This window comes from Chaetodon trifascialis, chromosome 9 (assembly GCF_039877785.1).
Source record: "Chaetodon trifascialis isolate fChaTrf1 chromosome 9, fChaTrf1.hap1, whole genome shotgun sequence".
Taxonomy (NCBI): Eukaryota; Metazoa; Chordata; class Actinopteri; order Chaetodontiformes; family Chaetodontidae; genus Chaetodon; species Chaetodon trifascialis.
In genome coordinates, this window is record NC_092064.1 from 29463946 (window position 1) to 29481344 (window position 17399).

Below are 17399 nucleotides of genomic sequence, written 5' to 3' on the forward strand. Positions count from 1 at the left end.
CACACACACACACACACACGGACTGGTGACCTGATACGATCAATATATTCTGGTGACGTTTGATTGACAGACTGATCAATGACCTTTACCTTACGATTGTCACAATAAGAGTCTGTCCTCTGAGCCGAAGTGTCCTCTGAGTCCATCAGTCTCAGACTTTCTCTGCTTCAGTTCCTTCCCTCAACAGAAAACGTTCGAACCGACACCCATCTGGGTGCGGGTCTCGGGGTGTGTTCACTCACCCTCTCGGCGTGTCCCGGAGCGGCGCAGCTGCAGAGCATCAGAACCAGCGCGACGATCCCCAGGCCGTCCGGAGCCTCCATGCGGGCGGACACAGTGCTGCAGAGTCTCGGCTGATCAGTCCGAGTCCAGGCTGAACTCACGGAACTCGGGATTGACTCGTCCTGCCGGTTCGGCAAAGTTCGGCTCAGTTCGGTTCGGTTCTGTTTGAAGGGTTTCCGTGCAGCTGATCCAGTCGGACCACAGCAACCTGCTGCGGGATGGAGAGAGAGACAGTCCGCTGACAGGAGTCAAACCCACGACACTCAGTACAAGACTTCCGATCCATTTTTTCAAAATAAAAGCCTGCACTCAGATAAAGTCAGTTATCACAATATCACAAGAGAAAAGTAAACTGTGATTTAAAACAACTGAAAAATCAGATGAAGGTTTATTCGACTTGACTGGAGGATTTATTATTTTATTCTGCAGCATTTCAGACGGAAATCTTTTGATTGGAGCTGCTCATACGAGGCATTCATGTACTAAAGAAAGTAACAGTCGTAACCTGAAAAGTATTGATTATCTTGTTAATGAATAGAAAAAAGCATCATCCTTAATTTTTTTGTATACTCTCCCAAAATGACATATTTTACTTTTATTACTTAATAATCATTTTGTTCTATAGTAATTTCCTGAATGCAGGACTTTTACTTTTAATCAGGTACTTTTACATTGTGGTATTGATACTTTTACTTGAGTAAAGTATCTGAGTAATGACTTCACGTGATCACATAAAAACATGAGTAAAGTTCTCCTGATAAACACTGAACTCAGACATGTCTTTCATTCAGTCTGTCAGCTGCTCACCTGCACAGGTGTATTTCTTCATTACCATTGATTTGTCTCTTTACTTTAGTTTTATTGTAGTTCTGAGTGTAGTACGTTAGTGTCCACAGGGAGCTCCCCATTTCAATCAATCAATCAATCAATCAATCAATCAATCAATCAATCAATCAATCAATCAATCAATCAATCAATCAGGAAAACACTGAGACAAATGTGATTCGATAAAGATTTTTCTGAGGAAAATCATCCGCCACATGAATCATTTCTATTCGTATTTCTCTTCTTCCTGCAGCAACGAGACGCTTTTATTTTGGAGCGCGGATCCCGGGGACCGGAAGTGTCGGTGTGCGCACCTGCAGGTGTTTGCCGTGAATTGACAGGTGTCGAGTTGTGTGTGCAGCGGAGCGCTGCGGCTTCACTTTAGCGCATAAAGTTGAGAGTTTTCTGTCTGTGTGTCTCTGACATGAAAAGCGCGTGAGGCTTCAGACTGAGCGCGAGACCTTCAGGTAAGTGAACCTGCGCGTGACTCACCTGAGCTGCTGCTTTTCTTGCTGTGTGATGTTTGAACGAGCCGCTGCAGCTGCAGCAGATCCGACGATCAATCAGTTGTTAATTAACTCTTAATTAGCTGCTGAAGAAGCTCTAATTAGCCGCTGACGTCAAAAGGTTAATTTCCGTTAATGACCCGCTGATGAAGCTGATCAGGAGAAGTAACGGAGTACTTTTACTCAACTACTGCACTACAGTGCACTGTACTGCTGCTGTACTGCAGTATTTCATCCTGCAGATATTGTACACAGTAAAAGAACAAGACAGGTTTGCAACTTTAAATCTGCATTTCAAAATAAAACCAGAGTTTACTTTGAGTCCTGATACCTGAAGTCTTTATCTGTCACTGATCACAGACACAATCTGTTGTGTTAACATGTCTGTTCAGTCGTGAAATGTGATTAAAAAGTCTCAGATCCTTTATTTCAGTAAAACTGTCAAAGTGTAGAAACACAAATTAAAGTTTTACCAGCAAAATGTACTCAAGTATCGAAAGTATTTAGCATCATTCTGCATAAAAGCCCGTCTGGAGTGTTTGAATACATTCGATTTGAGATGCACTCATGTTTGAGCAGCTGATTAAGTTCATGTTGGCTCGTTTAATATGAATCATATTTTATAAGTTGATCATATTTTTACTGTGAAAACCTGCAAAGTAACGAGTGACTGAAGCTGGTAGATAAATGTAGTGCAGTTTAAAGGACCGTACGTCCCCCTGAGAGCAGCAGGACATGCTCAGCTATGGTCCACGGTTTCCTCCTCTGTCATTGGCTCGTTTACAGTAATCAGACAGTTAATGAGCCAATGGCAGACAGGTCACCTTAAAGTCCATTCTTCCTTCACTGCCGTCTGCAGGACGATGTTTGGACAGAGTTTGTTTTTCTTTTATCTGCTGAGGAGGAAAGTTTGACCTCATTTACTCTGAGTCACTTCGTGCAGATCACATCTGATCATCTGATCTCATTCAACGCTGCTGGATGCGTTTCAGTGTAAACACATTCAAGAAGCATTCAGGACGGACTGACTGATGTCCTCAACACATCCATGATCTGTCTGTCTGTCTGTCTGTCTGTCTGTCTGTCTGTCTGTCTGTCTGTCTGTCTGTCTGACAGACACTCAGTGATCTGTGAGGGTCAGAGAGCAGCGAGACGACAACAGACCGTTCACTCAAAGTCCAGAATGGCACTCATGTGTTTGTTAGCTTGCTAGCCTGTGGATAGCAGTTAGCATGTGAATTGTTGTTAGCTTATGGATGCTTGTTAGCTTGTGGATAGTCGGTAGCTTTTGATCTGATAAATGACATGTGACTAATTCCTCTACCTGTTCCACTGTTGGTGGGCGTTATCCCGGTCAGTGCGTGAGACTTGAGAGCCCTGTTGTTAGCTAACACAAGCTAATTGTTATTGTTGTAACCTCACGGCTAAAGTGCAGAGGTTCTTCTTCAGGTGTTTCAGTCAGTCAAACAGCTTCAGGTGGATCACAGCCTCCTTCTAGACCAGAGGAGGACCAACCCTGATCTACATGTGGCTGAGACAACGAAGACGGATCATAATCAGATCTGCGACACAGAGACGTGACTGAGTGTAAATGATGAGTCTCATCTGATATGGGACACCTGGAAGGACTTGAAGTGGAAATGTGCTCTTAGATTTGAACTGATGGTTTCTGTTCAGAATTTAATGGACTCAATTTGTCTCTGTGTCTTTACAGGACAACCACCTGCATCGGAGTGTCAGAGGCTCCTCATTGGCTGAGAACCAGCTGGAGGGGGAGTCAGAGTGACAGGGCCGTGAAGTGGGAGGGACTTCCTCTGAGCAGAGGACATGATGCTGCTGACTTCCTGTTTACAGCCCTACAGCTCCATCTGGTAAACAAAACAAAACAAACTTAACAAAAACACACGTGAAGTACAAATGAACATGTTTAATTGAATTCAGTTTTATTTGTATAGCGCCAAATCACAACAGACGTTGTCTCAGGACACTTTCCGTATAGAGCTGGTCCAGACCAAGCTCTTTATCTACAGAGACCCAACAATTCCCAGAGGAGGTGAACAGAGGAGCTCGGTGTGTCTTTGGATGTCCCCCGACAGTCTAATCCTATAGCAGCATAACTAGGGGCTGGTCCAGGACCAGCCTGAGCCAGCCCTAACTATAAGCTTTATCAAAGAGGACAGTTTTAAGACGACTCTTAAATGTAGAGACAGTGTCTGCCTCCCGGACAAAGACTGAAGATGGTTCCACAGGAGAGGAGCTTGATAGCTAAATGCTCTGACTCCTGTTCTGCTTTTTGAGACTTTAGGAACCATAAGTAGAAATGCATTCTGGGAACGCAGTGTTGGAGTAGGGCAATAAGGTACTATGAGCTCTTTAAGATAAGAAGGTGCCTGGCCATTTATGGCTTTGTAAGTAAGGAGGAGAATTTTAAACTCTATTCTAAACTTTGCAGGGAGCCAGTGCAGAGCGGCGAGTATTGGAGAAATATGATCTCGCTTCCTGGTTTTTGTCAGAACACGTGCTGCAGCGTTCTGGAGCAACTGGAGAATATTCAGCAACGAAAACTCACTGAAAACTACGGAGTCCGGCGTAGTCTATGTCCACACCAACTCCACCTACATTTTAGGGACCTCAGATTGGCGTAACCGGGTGTCATTCCCACCGATGTGAATAGCAATCTCACTGGATTTACGCTTGTCCTGAGCCGCTCTGGCCTTCGGAAAGCCTCGACTTTGGTCACTGGTGTCACTAACTTGCTCAAAATGGAGCTGCCAATAATCAGCGTTGGTGTCTCAGCGTGTGTTGCTGTGAACCTGTTAGAAACATGAAGTGGTTGATGGTGAACTGTGGGCTTCAGCTCGGGACGATGGTTCCTTCGAACAGTCACCCCGCCTCCTGGTTTCCCCACTGCTCGGGAGCTGTCGAGGGACAGCTGGCCGGGGTTACACTCGGTCGGTCTGCACCGGTTACAAGGGCCTGGCTAACTACAGCTAGTTACTGGGCTTCCATGGTGCGGAGCCGAGCTTCACCAAATAAACTACATTGATTACATGTGCCAGTAGCACTAAAGGAGGCGGAGGAGCAGCTAAACATCTGACACAGCGAGCAGGAGAAAGCCGGAGAGGGAGAAGCCTTCGCTAGCTGATAGGCTAAGCTAAGCTAGTGTAGCTAGCAGAGCAGACAAGTGAGGTAAGCACTCATTAAACAGACAGACGTATGAGTGCTTGAGTAGAGCTAATGGTACTTCAAACAGCGGCTAATAAGACAGATGTCCACTAATGCTAACGCAGCAACCAGAAACGGGAAATGAGACGGTATTTACGTCAGTACGTTTAGTGAAGTTTAGACTTCATGTAAAGTCAAAGTTCATCTTTTATACTGCTGACCGGTGCTGGAGGAAGTATTCACAACTTGTACTGAAGTAAAAAATACACCACAGTGTAGAAATACTTCGTTAAAAGCCTTACTGAAGTAAAAGTATAACAGCATTAGTGTCAAAATATACAATTGGATTCTAATTATTGGTGCATTTCTGTGTTCCTCTCTAGTGTTGCAGCTGATAAAAGTGGAGCCAGTTTTACTTTCTATACTGCTGGAAAGATTAATCTATAATTAAACATCAGAATCTATCAGCTGATTAATATTTTGTATTGATAATCTGAATCTGAGTAACTAAAGCTGTCAAATGGATGTAGTGGAGTAAGAAGTACAATATTTACCTCCAAAATGTAGTAGAGTAGAAGTAGAGTATCATAAAATAAAAACTCAAGTACAAGTACCTCACAACAGTACTTGAGTAGAGCACTTGAGTAATTGTACTTAGTTACTCTCCAGCAGTCAACATGGCACCTAAAGCGTGTATCACCCCACAGCATGTGACCTCAGCGTCAGCTGATCGTCATCTCTCGTCACTGACCAGTCAGAGCTGCACTCTGTTGGTCCAGCTCGTTACCTGCTCCCTGACTCACCTGTCCGTTTGCTCCTCCAGGTGCCTCCTGTTCATCCTGACGACTCCTCGTACAGCTCTCGGGGTGAGTTCATCACTTCAAACTCAGCTTTGGTTTCTTCACTATGACGATGAAGAGTTTCCTCTTCCTCTGAGCAGCTTCTTCAGTCACATGCGGGTTCTGACGGCTTTTATGTGAGCTGATTGAGTTCAGGTGTGCTGTCCAATCAGAGGAGAGCACCGCAGGTTTTCTCCTGGTCACCTAGAGGTCCCTCACAGACTGAGTGTTTGCTCTGAAGCTCTGATGCTGATCAGATGCTTTTTCACTGAGGCACATTTCAGCAGTGGCTCTGTAACTGAGCAAAGACACACATTGAATATATTGAACACACTAATGTGGAAGGTTTTTTTCCGCCTGAATATTTCTTCCTGCAGGTGAGTTTACCTGAGACTGATTAGCTGGAAAACACAGTGAGAGCGCAGCATGAAGCCTGAGACAAGTCCAGGTTCAATAAAAACTGATCACAAAAACACAGAAACTGAATATTTACATGTTTCCTCTACTTGTATCTTTAGGCGTCCTTCAAAAAAGGCAATTTACAATATATTTATCAACACGAATATCGATATTTATATTCATGAAATCTAAATTTTGGCCATCTATGTTCATATTTAAGGTATTTATACACATCTTTTGGTTGCATATCTTTATATTGAGGCCATTTACTGTATTTATCACCTCAAACTGTGTGTAAGATCTCTATTAGCGAGAATATCTTTGATTTGAGGTGACGGAGCTGTAAATAACCCACTGAGATCGCACATCGGCCTGTCCAGAATTTTATTGGCCATTCGAAGAGGTCAAAATCAGATGTGATTGATTTGATCTCCACACAGAAGAAAACGACGCCCTTCTGTTCAGCTGTTGCTTGGCTGCAAGTGGCAGCTCGTGATTGTTTAGGAGTGTTTGACATTTACAGTTTTATTCTGGAAAAAACTGAAGACAAGCAGAAGACGAGCTCATCGGCTGCTAATCTGAAAGGAGAAAACGTCTTTCTGTGGATTATTTTCATGTTTTGGACCAAATATCTTCACCGCAGTGGATCTTCTGGATCTCTGTGGAAGTTTGAGACCATTTTTGTCTGTTTTCGATCTGTGGATCAATGAGAGACGTCAGCGGTGAGTTTCCTCAATGTTGCGTCAGTTTTCAAATTGGTTGTTTGTCTGTTGTTGGAGTTTATTGAGCCCCCTGTTGTGATTGTATCTTCATGTGGTTTGAATCAGTGGATTCACGGGAATCTGAGCGTACTAATGATGTTTAATATGAGTCTGAACACAAACACAACGCGCAATTATAGATGGAAAGAAAAATAAACAGGAGGAAACGATCCGACTGGTTTCGGTTTTAACTAACTAGTGATGTCGTAGCTCGCTGCGAATTAACGTTGCACAATGCTGAATTCTGTATGTTTGAATCGTAACTCACCATGAAGCTTCTGTGGAGGATGAAACTCTGCAGCGTCTGGTTCTGTTTGGCATTGCTATGGTCTCTTGGGGCTCCAAGCAAGAAATCCCTGGGGCCCCCACCCCACCTGTGCACGCCGCAAAAAATAGTTTTTTGTGCACATAAATGCACAGTTTCTGGGCCATTTGAGATGAATACTGAAAAAATAGATTTGTGGTTCTCAAAGTGAGGTCCAGGCACCAACAGAGGTCCCTGAAAGCCCCGGCCTATCAATAATTGTTATTGAAAATAAGTGACCGGGGCTCCAAGCAACTGCCTGGCTTGCCTGTCCACAAGCCCCGCCCCTACTGTAAAGTCTCATGCTACGTTCAAGTCACATTGGAATTACCAGCTCCCTCTCATTAACACGAATTAACCGCCGAGCTGCGTCTAAGTTGTAAACGTGGCAGTCCGTCCCATTGTTACCTTCCCGTCCTCATGACGTGAACGCAGCATCACTGCAGTTACAAGAAGTTATCAGAGGTGTCATTGTTTGTGACAGGACAGGGACACTTCAGGGGCCAATCAGATTTCAGCTGGGGCCAGCATCCCTGTGGTCCCACACCTAGATCTGCCTGTGCTTGGGCAAGATCCTGAACCTCAAATTGCTCCCGATAGCTGTGCCATCAGTGTGTGTGTGAATGGGTGAATGCTGGCTTTAAGTGGTGTAATATAAAACAACACGTTCACGTTTGCTTTTCCATAAATGTGATTGGTGGGATTCTGTGTTGACTTTTGGTCGGACTTGAGACGGTAGAAATAACATGAAACTGTTATTTGTTTGGAAAGCTGTTGGGAGCTCCCTCAGCAGGACATGATGTACCATGTTTTCCCCGAGTGTCTTTGGTGGAGGAGGAGAGTCCACAGTTAGAACGACCCACAGAGTCACTAAAGCCACATTCATGGAAAATACATCAGGCTGAAATAAACAAAAAGTTTCCTCAAAAGCAGCAGAAGGTCCAGATTGTCAGAAGGTCTTTGAGGTACTGGGTTCAGGTGATTGACAGGCTCAGGTGTTGGGTGAACTCAGGTGGGGCTGACCTGTTGGTGGACGTAGAGGAACACCTGTGTTCCTGTGGTGTCTCTCAGGGATCGGATCTTGGTCCTCAGGTCTTTGCTGATTTAACTGACTATTGAAACACAGAGACTGATATAAAGACACCAGCTGTGATGGACAGATAATGGAGGACAGATGATGTCGAGATGACCCTGCCGAGGTGCAGAAACGTTTCTCTTCAGTCTCTCCATCCTGTCGAGGTCGTCAGGTTCAGTCTGTCTGTGAACAGCAGCGTCATCGGCCAATCAGCTGCTCCACTGTCTGCTCGGCCAATCGGTGGCAGCATGGCGTCCCAGATGGAGGAATGATGGAGGGATGTGGGAGGATGGAGGGTGGATGGAGGATTAATGGATGTCAGTGGGAGCTGGTGTGAGCGCAGATGGAAGACTGATGGAGGACTGAGAGAGGTGGATGGATGGAGGATGGATGGAGGATGGTGTGAGTTGTGACAGCAGATTGAGTGATGATGGAGGATAAATGGAGGACTGATGGAGGGAGGATGGTGTGAGTGCAGACTTTCAGGACAAAGTCGTGACAGCAGATAGAGCGATAGCCACATTCCTGCTGCTGATAGCCACGCCTGACTGATAACCTGGTTTACACAACGCTGCAGGAATGTGGCTGCTACACAAACACTGCTGCATGCTGGGAAACTCGCCGTCTGGGGCCCACTGAGAAAAAAAAAACACTCGGTATATCAACAGGGACACTCAGTGTGGGATGTGTGAAGAGGGACAGTCAGTGTCAGGTCCTTTAGGACAGCGGATCCCCACCTGTATCCCCACTGCACCGTCAGAGGAAGTCTTCATCAACACCACCCGTGTTCTCCATCAGTGACCTGATCGCTGTAAACATTGTTTTACATGTGTTTCATCATATTGCTTTCATCAACAAACACGCTTTTCACGACCAGTGTACAGTAATGAACGCTGTTCTCACAGCGTACATTAACCAATGTGTGTTTTATTTCACATTAACAACATGAGTTTCATTATACGTGCGCGTTAATGAACAGGCTGATTTATATATATGTGGCTTACATGACGTCTGTAAACCAACATGTGTGTTTTAGGATGTGCACACAGTCGACACTGTAGTTAACACACGTTTCATTCTATGTTTTACACAACGAAACGCGTGCTTCATTATGTGCGTACGTTAAGGAACATGTGTGTTTCATTACATGTGTACGTTAAGAAACGTGTTATCATGTAAAACGCTGCAGCCGCTCAGATGGTTTGATTCGTATCTGATGAGCTGCTTCACATCTGTCCTCATTCAGACTGTTCAAAGAGTGTGTGGGTCAGAAAAATGGAACACGATTGTCACTGACGTTATCTGATCCACACACACACACACACACACACACACACACACACACACACACACACACACACACACACACACACACACACACACACAGTCAGCTGTCTGCTTCCTGAGAATCTCAGAGATGCTTGTCTGTCTCTGCACGCTGTTTACATTCCTCACTGTCTGAACACAGAGAATACACCATAAAAACAAAACGCACTGCTGGAGAAAATACACCCAAAAACACGAAGCCCGCTGAGCTGCAGTCTGAACAAACAGGACAAAACACACCTGAAGACGCAGGACTGTCCCTGCTGCACACATCCATACATGTGCCGGTTCATGATGGCAGCTGGCGAAGGACAGTGGTTCCGACATCCTTCAGTGGTTCCAGGAGGATCCTGAAGCTGATGGCATGTGCAATCCCTGCAGTGTGTTCTGGGTCTGCACATTAAAGCGCAGAGCAGCGATACGCTCTGTAGATTACAACAGCATCGCCTTTAGATTCTGTTCATGAATATCAAAACAAAATCCTTGACAGTGGAGCAGTCCACCTCCTGCTGAGGACATGTTGGACGTCCTGCTCAGGATACAGACACCGCTCTCGCTCTGCTTCTGCAAGGACTGAAGGACTTGTAGTAACGGCCCCAGTACCGCATGCTCCCACAGTACTCCCCACAAGGTACGGGGAGGACACAGTCATGAACCACATCTCTCCTCTTGAAACTGGGGTTAACGCAACCACAAAAGCTGCTATCCCGTCCTCAGGAGTCCAGCGGTCCAAACAACCTGAAATGACTCCTTCTGCAGCTGGACGGCCTCCTTCACGGGTGTTGTCCAGCAGCCCATTGTTTGTTTACTACGGTGAAAAGCACCAACACCAGCACCACAACCTTCTGACCACATCCCTGAGCAGCCTGAAGTCAACACCTTGCAGACAGGGTCCTCTGCCAGACCTCCACCCTTACTACCTGTTTGAGGTTATCACCTCTGAAAGCTCTGCTCCTTTACCAATTATCCAAGACTTACGGGTACAGGTCTGTGGACATTATTACAAACTTGATCACTTTGGCCTCAGGTACTTTGCTACCATGTACCCTTATCGACGGTCCTTGACTTGCACAGAAGTCCAATATCAAAACCACTATCACCAGACCAGGATCAGGCCGGCAGCTCACAGTCACTCCCCAGCAAGCTTCTCCATTGTTGCCGAGTTGTTGTTGTCCAGCTCCTCTCCTGCACTTTGATTCCAGATCCAGTGCTGTGTGTGCACTGTTACCACTCCAGCTACTTTACCACCAGAGAGGTGACATTCCTCAGCTCTAGAGCCAGTTTTCATAGCCTAGGGTCAGCATGCGAAGACTCCCCACCTATGCTTGCCTCCCGATTGGCAACCCTGACATGCAGCCTTGCTGGTGGTGGGCCAGCAATGTAGTTACTCTGTCATTCCTTCCGCCTGAGTCCCAGATGGCCTCAGGGGTGTGGATGGAAACCTTTGGAGACCACTAGGTGCTCACCGATGACCTGGATGAGGTGGCTTACTTCTGAGGATGCAGGGGTGTAAAGGTTCTGGACTTGCTCATAGTCTGACCAGTTTGATTTGGGTGACTGAACCAGGAGCTGTGGACTAAACCGCTGCCAGGGTCATGGGGGTGTGCAAACCTCTAGTAAAGCATTCTAGAAGTCTGGAGTATTAAATAGTCAGTCTAATGCCTAAAACACAAACACACTCTGCTGCTCCTCTCATCAGGTCAGGAACTCCTTTGTTAGCATGATGATGATGATGATGATGATGAGGAGGAGGAGGAGGAGGAGGTCACACCTGTGTCATGTTGATGTGTTGTATTGTTGTGTGTCAAGTGAAGAACTTCCTCTGATGGGCCAACAAAGATCTACAACGAAACCTGAGGTCACGCTGATGATGTATCGAGGTGTATGATGACGATGCAGTGATGTCATAGGAATGTAATGTCGATGAAGGTTGACGTCACACTGATGTCACTGTTAATTTTGCATTCTATCGTGGTTTCCAGGGCGACCAGACAGAGCCGTGCGCAGGTCGGGACTGCTCCACCTGTCGGTGTTTCCCAGCCAAAGGAGCGAGGGTGAGACTCCTCATGCTCACACACACCAGCCAATCAGAGCCCAGCTGCATCATGACATCATCACAGCTGCACGCACTTTCCTCTGTTGACAGACCTGTGACGCCCTCACTGTCTCACACACACACACACACACACACACACACACACTGTAATAATGAGCTGCTGGATGGAGGAGTGTTATTGAGGAATGTATTGGTCTTAAATTAGCAGCTGTTTACCTTAAACTGAGTCAGCAGATTCCACACACACACACACACACACACACACACACACACACACACACACACACACACACAGAGCAGTGTGACGTCACAGTTCTACTCCTCTTCCTCCCTAAACTCTGAGTGTCTATGTCTAGAACCATTTTTTAGATAATGTTAACAGGTGAAGACAAACCACAGTCCAGAAGGTGGTAACACAGTCACAGAGTGTCCAGATGTTTCTGTACAGTCACAGTGTGTCCAGATGTTTCTGTACACAGTCACAGAGTGTCCAGATGTTTCTGTACAGTCACAGGGTGTCCAGATGTTTCTGTACAGTCACAGTGTGTCCAGATATTTCTGTACACAGTCACAGAGTGTCCAGATGTTTCTGTACAGTCACAGAGTGTCCAGATGTTTCTGTACAGTCACAGTGTGTCCAGATGTTTCTGTACACAGTCACAGAGTGTCCAGATGTTTCTGTACAGTCACAGGGTGTCCAGATGTTTCTGTACACAGTCACAGAGTGTCCAGATGTTTCTGTACAGTCACAGTGTGTCCAGATGTTTCTGTACAGTCACAGTGTGTCCAGATGTTTCTGTACACAGTCACAGAGTGTCCAGATGTTTCTGTACACAGTCACAGAGTGTCCAGATGTTTCTGTACAGTCACAGTGTGTCCAGATGTTTCTGTACAGTCACAGAGTGTCCAGATGTTTCTGTACAGTCACAGTGTGTCCAGATGTTTCTGTACACAGTCACAGAGTGTCCAGATGTTTCTGTACAGTCACAGTGTGTCCAGATGTTTCTGTACAGTCACAGTGTGTCCAGATGTTTCTGTACACAGTCACAGAGTGTCCAGATGTTTCTGTACAGTCACAGTGTGTCCAGATGTTTCTGTACAGTCACAGTGTGTCCAGATGTTTCTGTACACAGTCACAGAGTGTCCAGATGTTTCTGTACACAGTCACAGAGTGTCCAGATGTTTCTGTACAGTCACAGGGTGTCCAGATGTTTCTGTACAGTCACAGTGTGTCCAGATGTTTCTGTACAGTCACAGAGTGTCCAGATGTTTCTGTACACAGTCACAGAGTGTCCAGATGTTTCTGTACAGTCACTGGGTGTCCAGATGTTTCTGTACAGTCACAGTGTGTCCAGATGTTTCTGTACAGTCACAGTGTGTCCAGATGTTTCTGTACACAGTCACAGAGTGTCCAGATGTTTCTGTACACAGTCACAGGGTGTCCAGATGTCTCTGTACAGTCACAGTGTGTCCAGATGTTGAGCAGTCAAACGTCTGCTGTCTCTCAATCAGCTGATGAGTAAACATTTATCTGTACAGACTGTCTGCCAAACATAAACTGACCTCCAATCTGTGTGTGTGTGTGTGTGTGTGTGTGTGTGTGTGTGTGTGTGTGTGTGTGTGTGTGTGTGTGTGTGTGTATTCATATTAGTGTGGGTGTTTCAGTGTGTGTTTGTACAGCTGGGGGCAGCAGACAGGCAGAGAGGATTGTGGGAAGGCGTCTGTCTCAGTGATTTCACAGTTCAATAGTTTCAGAGAAAGAAGGACAGAGGGAGGACTAACAGAGATCACAGCTGTCACATCTCATCACACACACACTCCGCACACACCACACACACTCACACACATCTCATCACACACACTCCGCACACACCACACACACTCACACACATCTCATCACACACACACTCCGCACACACCACACACACTCACACACATCTCATCACACACACTCCACACACACCACACACACTCACACACATCTCATCACACACACTCCGCACACACCACACACACTCACACACATCTCATCACACACACACTCCGCACACACCACACACACTCACACACATCTCATCACACACACTCACACACACCACACACACTCACACACACTCACACACATCTCATCACACACCTCATCACACACACACTCACACACATCTCATCACACACACACTCACACACATTAACACACATTAATACAGTCACACTTCACATCACTAATGTACACACACACACACACACACACACACACACACACACACACACACACACACACACACACACACATTGATTGACCCTCAGTGAGGCAGACACTTTCTGTATCATATATAAATATATTTAATATTCATATGTGTAGAATCACACACACCTGTAGGTTCAGGTGTACTGTAACATCTGATTCTGATTGGCTCATTTGTGTGTGTGTGCGTGCGTGTGTGCATGTATGTGTGCGTGCATGTGTGTAACCAGGTGTTTGTGTGTGTGTGTGTGCGTGCATGTATGTGTGTGTGTGTGCTTGCATGTGTGCATGTATGTGTGTGTGCGTGTGTGTGTGTGTGCGTGTGTGTGTGTGTGTGTGTGTGTGTGTGTGTGATGTGGTGCTGGTGGGGTCACACTGCCCTCCTGTGGTCAGATAACAACATTAAATCCCACAGCCTATCGTCTGTCCGTCAGCACCCCCTACAGGCTGGAAAGGTGTTTACAGCCACATTGTGAACAACCAGCAGCATCGAACCTGTGACGTTTGTCTGCAGAGGAAACGGCTTGTTGTTGTTTCTGTTTGTGCTGAAGGTGAAGCAGCCGAGTCAGGCGGCCATGTTGGATCTGCTCACCTGCTCTGTTCATTCATCAGTAACAGGTTCTGTCAGGTTCTAACTGTGTCATTTGTGTTGCGCAGGGTCCTCCAGGTCCTCTGGGGCGGCAGGGTCCTCAGGGGCCCCAAGGCTTTCCGGGCTCCCAGGGGCCTCCAGGAGAGAAAGGCCAGAGAGGAGATGAGGGGCCAACAGGAGCTGCAGGACCAAAAGGAGACTTGGTGAGTAGACACGGGTCTGAGGTGTAACCCTGAAACTGAACCAGGACTTCACTTTAAAGCGCTCCCACTCTTTGTTTCAGGGAAGTGTCGGCGTTCTTGGTTTTCCAGGTTTAGAAGGAGTCCCGGTAAGAAGTCCCTCCTCCTCTCAGCTGCTCTGATTCGCCCAGATGTGCTGAGGTCAAAGGTCAGACTGTGAGCATGTGTTTGTGTGTTCAGGGTCACCCAGGTCCTGCAGGAGGTCCTGGTTTTCCAGGTCTGGACGGATGTAACGGAACCAGAGGAGAGAGAGGAGAGCGAGGACTTCCTGGAGAATATGGACCTGATGGAGAACAGGTCAGACATGCTGACTGATCAATGAACTGAAAGGAGAGTTAAAGTTTGTACTTTGATCGTGTCGTCAGAGCATCAGGCGTGTCTGCTGGACCACACTCCATAAGGATTTCTGTTGATTTTAGAATATGAGCTCTTTAAACCTGTCAAACACCAGCAAAACATCCTTGAACACAGAAGCACTGAGTACATATATGTGACTCATACAAAGTACCGAGATTACTGCAGTAAATGTGGTGTATTACTATGTTATCACCGTGGTCACAGTGCTTTGTTTTACAGGGTTTGCTGGGACCGAAGGGATTTCCAGGAGATCCAGCGATGTACTTCATCCAGTACCCTGGAGTACCTGTAAGTACACCTGTGCTATGAGTGTACCGTAAACATACCTGTACTGTACAGCATCTGCACACCTGAGACTGGACTTGAGTTGATGTGAGTCAGTAGACCTGGGCCCTCTGTCTGTTGCTGTGTGTCATTGGAGTGTTTTGCAGGCGTGGTCCGATGGCGGGATGCTTTGATGCTTGAAGTTTGTCTGTGTTCAGGTTCCTGATGCTCGTCTCCGTCATGCATGAGTAACACTGATGTATTGATGCCTTTGATGCTGTCAGTGTGTAACATGAAGAAACACTCATCGTTGTCTCTGTGGTTGACAGGGAGACGTCGGGCTGAGTGGACTTCCTGGTCTGCAGGTGAGAACACAACAAACAACACAAGAAGCAACACCAGGTACCACCAAGAGAGAGAGACACTTTGTCCAAGGTTAAAAAAAGAGCAGCTGCAGAATGGACGGAGCTGAGGAGGAGGATCAGGGAGGGGGTTCCCGTCTCTGGACGGGTGTCCGGGTCATGTGTCTGATGTCTCTGTGGTCTGAGAGGTTGGCAGTGAGTTACATGTGAAGTTTCTGTCTGCAGGGTGAACAGGGTCTCGCCGGTCAGACGGGAGATGCGGGTCCTGCAGGACCAGACGGGACCAACGTGAGTCACAACAAACAGAGACAGACGACTCAAATAATATTTCTGATAAAGTGATAATCGTACTGTGTAATTGATCTTGAGACTTGTCGAGTTCCTCTGGGGCTAACTCACAAATTCCAAATAACTTCTGCAGTGACAGATTTCAGAGTGTTTTATACAAAGAACATTTATTTCTACAGCACGTTGACCTACTTTGTATTTATGAAACATAAAAATTCTTATTTTTATCTTGTGATGTCCACCTGTCTGTGTCTACAGGGTCTCCCTGGTCTGCCTGGTTCCAGGGGTCCACCTGTAAGTATTACACAGTATACACACATGATTTTATGGTTTGTACAGGTCTTCATCAGAAGGACACAGGTTCGTATCAGAGACAGGTGTGTGTCTCCCCGTCTCTTCTGTCTTCAGACATCCTCAGTCATCCAGCTCACGTTAATCCTCGCGGGCTGAATGAAGGGCAGCTGGACTTGATTAGAGAAACTTGAACAGGCTCCGCCTCTCATCCAACAGGCTTCAGTTCTACCTGACTGGCGGGGAGTTCCAGGTATTTGAAACCACCTGAGTCGTTGGTGCTCCTGGCTGTGTAATTAGAGTCATTGGAGTCACCTGAGGTCAGGTGAGGTGGCGTTCTCACATGAAGCCAGCTGTGAGCGGTTGTTGAGTCTCCTGGGAAGAGATGAAAGGGCGGCATTAACCGCCTCCTTCACTCCTCTTTGAACCGTCTGTTCTGTCCTGCTTATGCACGTCGTCCTCCAGTGAGTGTCCCTCATCTCTCAGGTGCAGGTGAACTGCTGAGTCTTGACCTGAGCGGCTGGTCCTCCTGCGTTGAGTCGTGTTTGTTTAATGGTTGTTCAGTTTGTCTGAGGGTTCCTCGCTGCATTGGACTGCAGACATTAGCTGTTCTTGTCTTTGGGTCTCCCTGGTGGACCAGTTTCTGTCTTAGTTGTGTTATTCTTGCAGTGTTGCTGTTCTTCCTGGATCTCGTTCTGTCCACTTAGCGGTTCCACGAGCTTTAAGTGCATCTCAGTGTTTTCAAGAAACCGTGCACCCCATGTCCTGGTTTACACTGCTGTCAGTAACGACCCCACAGAGGTATGATACCTGAGACTCCCCACCAGTCAGTCAGACCTGAGGAAGCTTCTTGTTCACGAGCTTCTACAAACAAGTCCAGTTGATTCAACCCTCCGTGGTGATAAATGTATATAATAACAGGTGAACGTCTAACACGTGTTGGTGTGTTTGTGTTTCAGGGAGAAAAAGGACGATCTCTGCCCGGACAGAAAGGAGACGAGGTACAAATATTCAGAGTAAATCAGTTTTCTTCAGGCCATGTCCCCTGCAGTCAAGTCAAGTAAACTTTATTCATAGAGCCCATTATGACAACTTACAAACTACCTCAAGGAGTTTTACAATGTGTGAGGAAAACAACACCTTTTGTCCTTTGACCAGAATTCCTTTAACAGTGAAAAAATGTGATGAAACCTCAGGAAGGACAACAGAGGACGCATCGGTCTGCC

The 17399-nt window shown here is 46.4% G+C and overlaps 2 protein-coding genes across 2 annotated transcripts in view; one reads left to right on the forward strand and one right to left on the reverse strand.

Moving 5' to 3' along the window:
• col4a3 (collagen, type IV, alpha 3) overlaps nucleotides 1-527 on the reverse strand; it is a 27163-nt gene extending 26636 nt beyond the window's left edge. Inside the window, exon 1 of the mRNA XM_070970801.1 lies at nucleotides 243-527. Within this exon, the coding sequence (XP_070826902.1) occupies nucleotides 243-323 (81 nt within the window). The 5' untranslated portion in view covers nucleotides 324-527. The remainder of the gene's footprint in view (nucleotides 1-242) is intronic.
• Nucleotides 528-5455: 4928 nt separating this feature from the next.
• Nucleotides 5456-17399, forward strand: part of col4a4 (collagen, type IV, alpha 4) — a 29153-nt gene continuing 17209 nt past the window's right edge. The window contains exons 1-11 of the mRNA XM_070969740.1: nucleotides 5456-5499; nucleotides 5602-5644; nucleotides 11465-11536; nucleotides 14441-14575; nucleotides 14656-14700; nucleotides 14792-14908; nucleotides 15188-15256; nucleotides 15562-15597; nucleotides 15820-15882; nucleotides 16141-16176; nucleotides 17133-17174. Coding sequence (XP_070825841.1) covers nucleotides 5456-5499; nucleotides 5602-5644; nucleotides 11465-11536; nucleotides 14441-14575; nucleotides 14656-14700; nucleotides 14792-14908; nucleotides 15188-15256; nucleotides 15562-15597; nucleotides 15820-15882; nucleotides 16141-16176; nucleotides 17133-17174 — 702 coding nt within the window. The remainder of the gene's footprint in view (nucleotides 5500-5601; nucleotides 5645-11464; nucleotides 11537-14440; nucleotides 14576-14655; nucleotides 14701-14791; nucleotides 14909-15187; nucleotides 15257-15561; nucleotides 15598-15819; nucleotides 15883-16140; nucleotides 16177-17132; nucleotides 17175-17399) is intronic.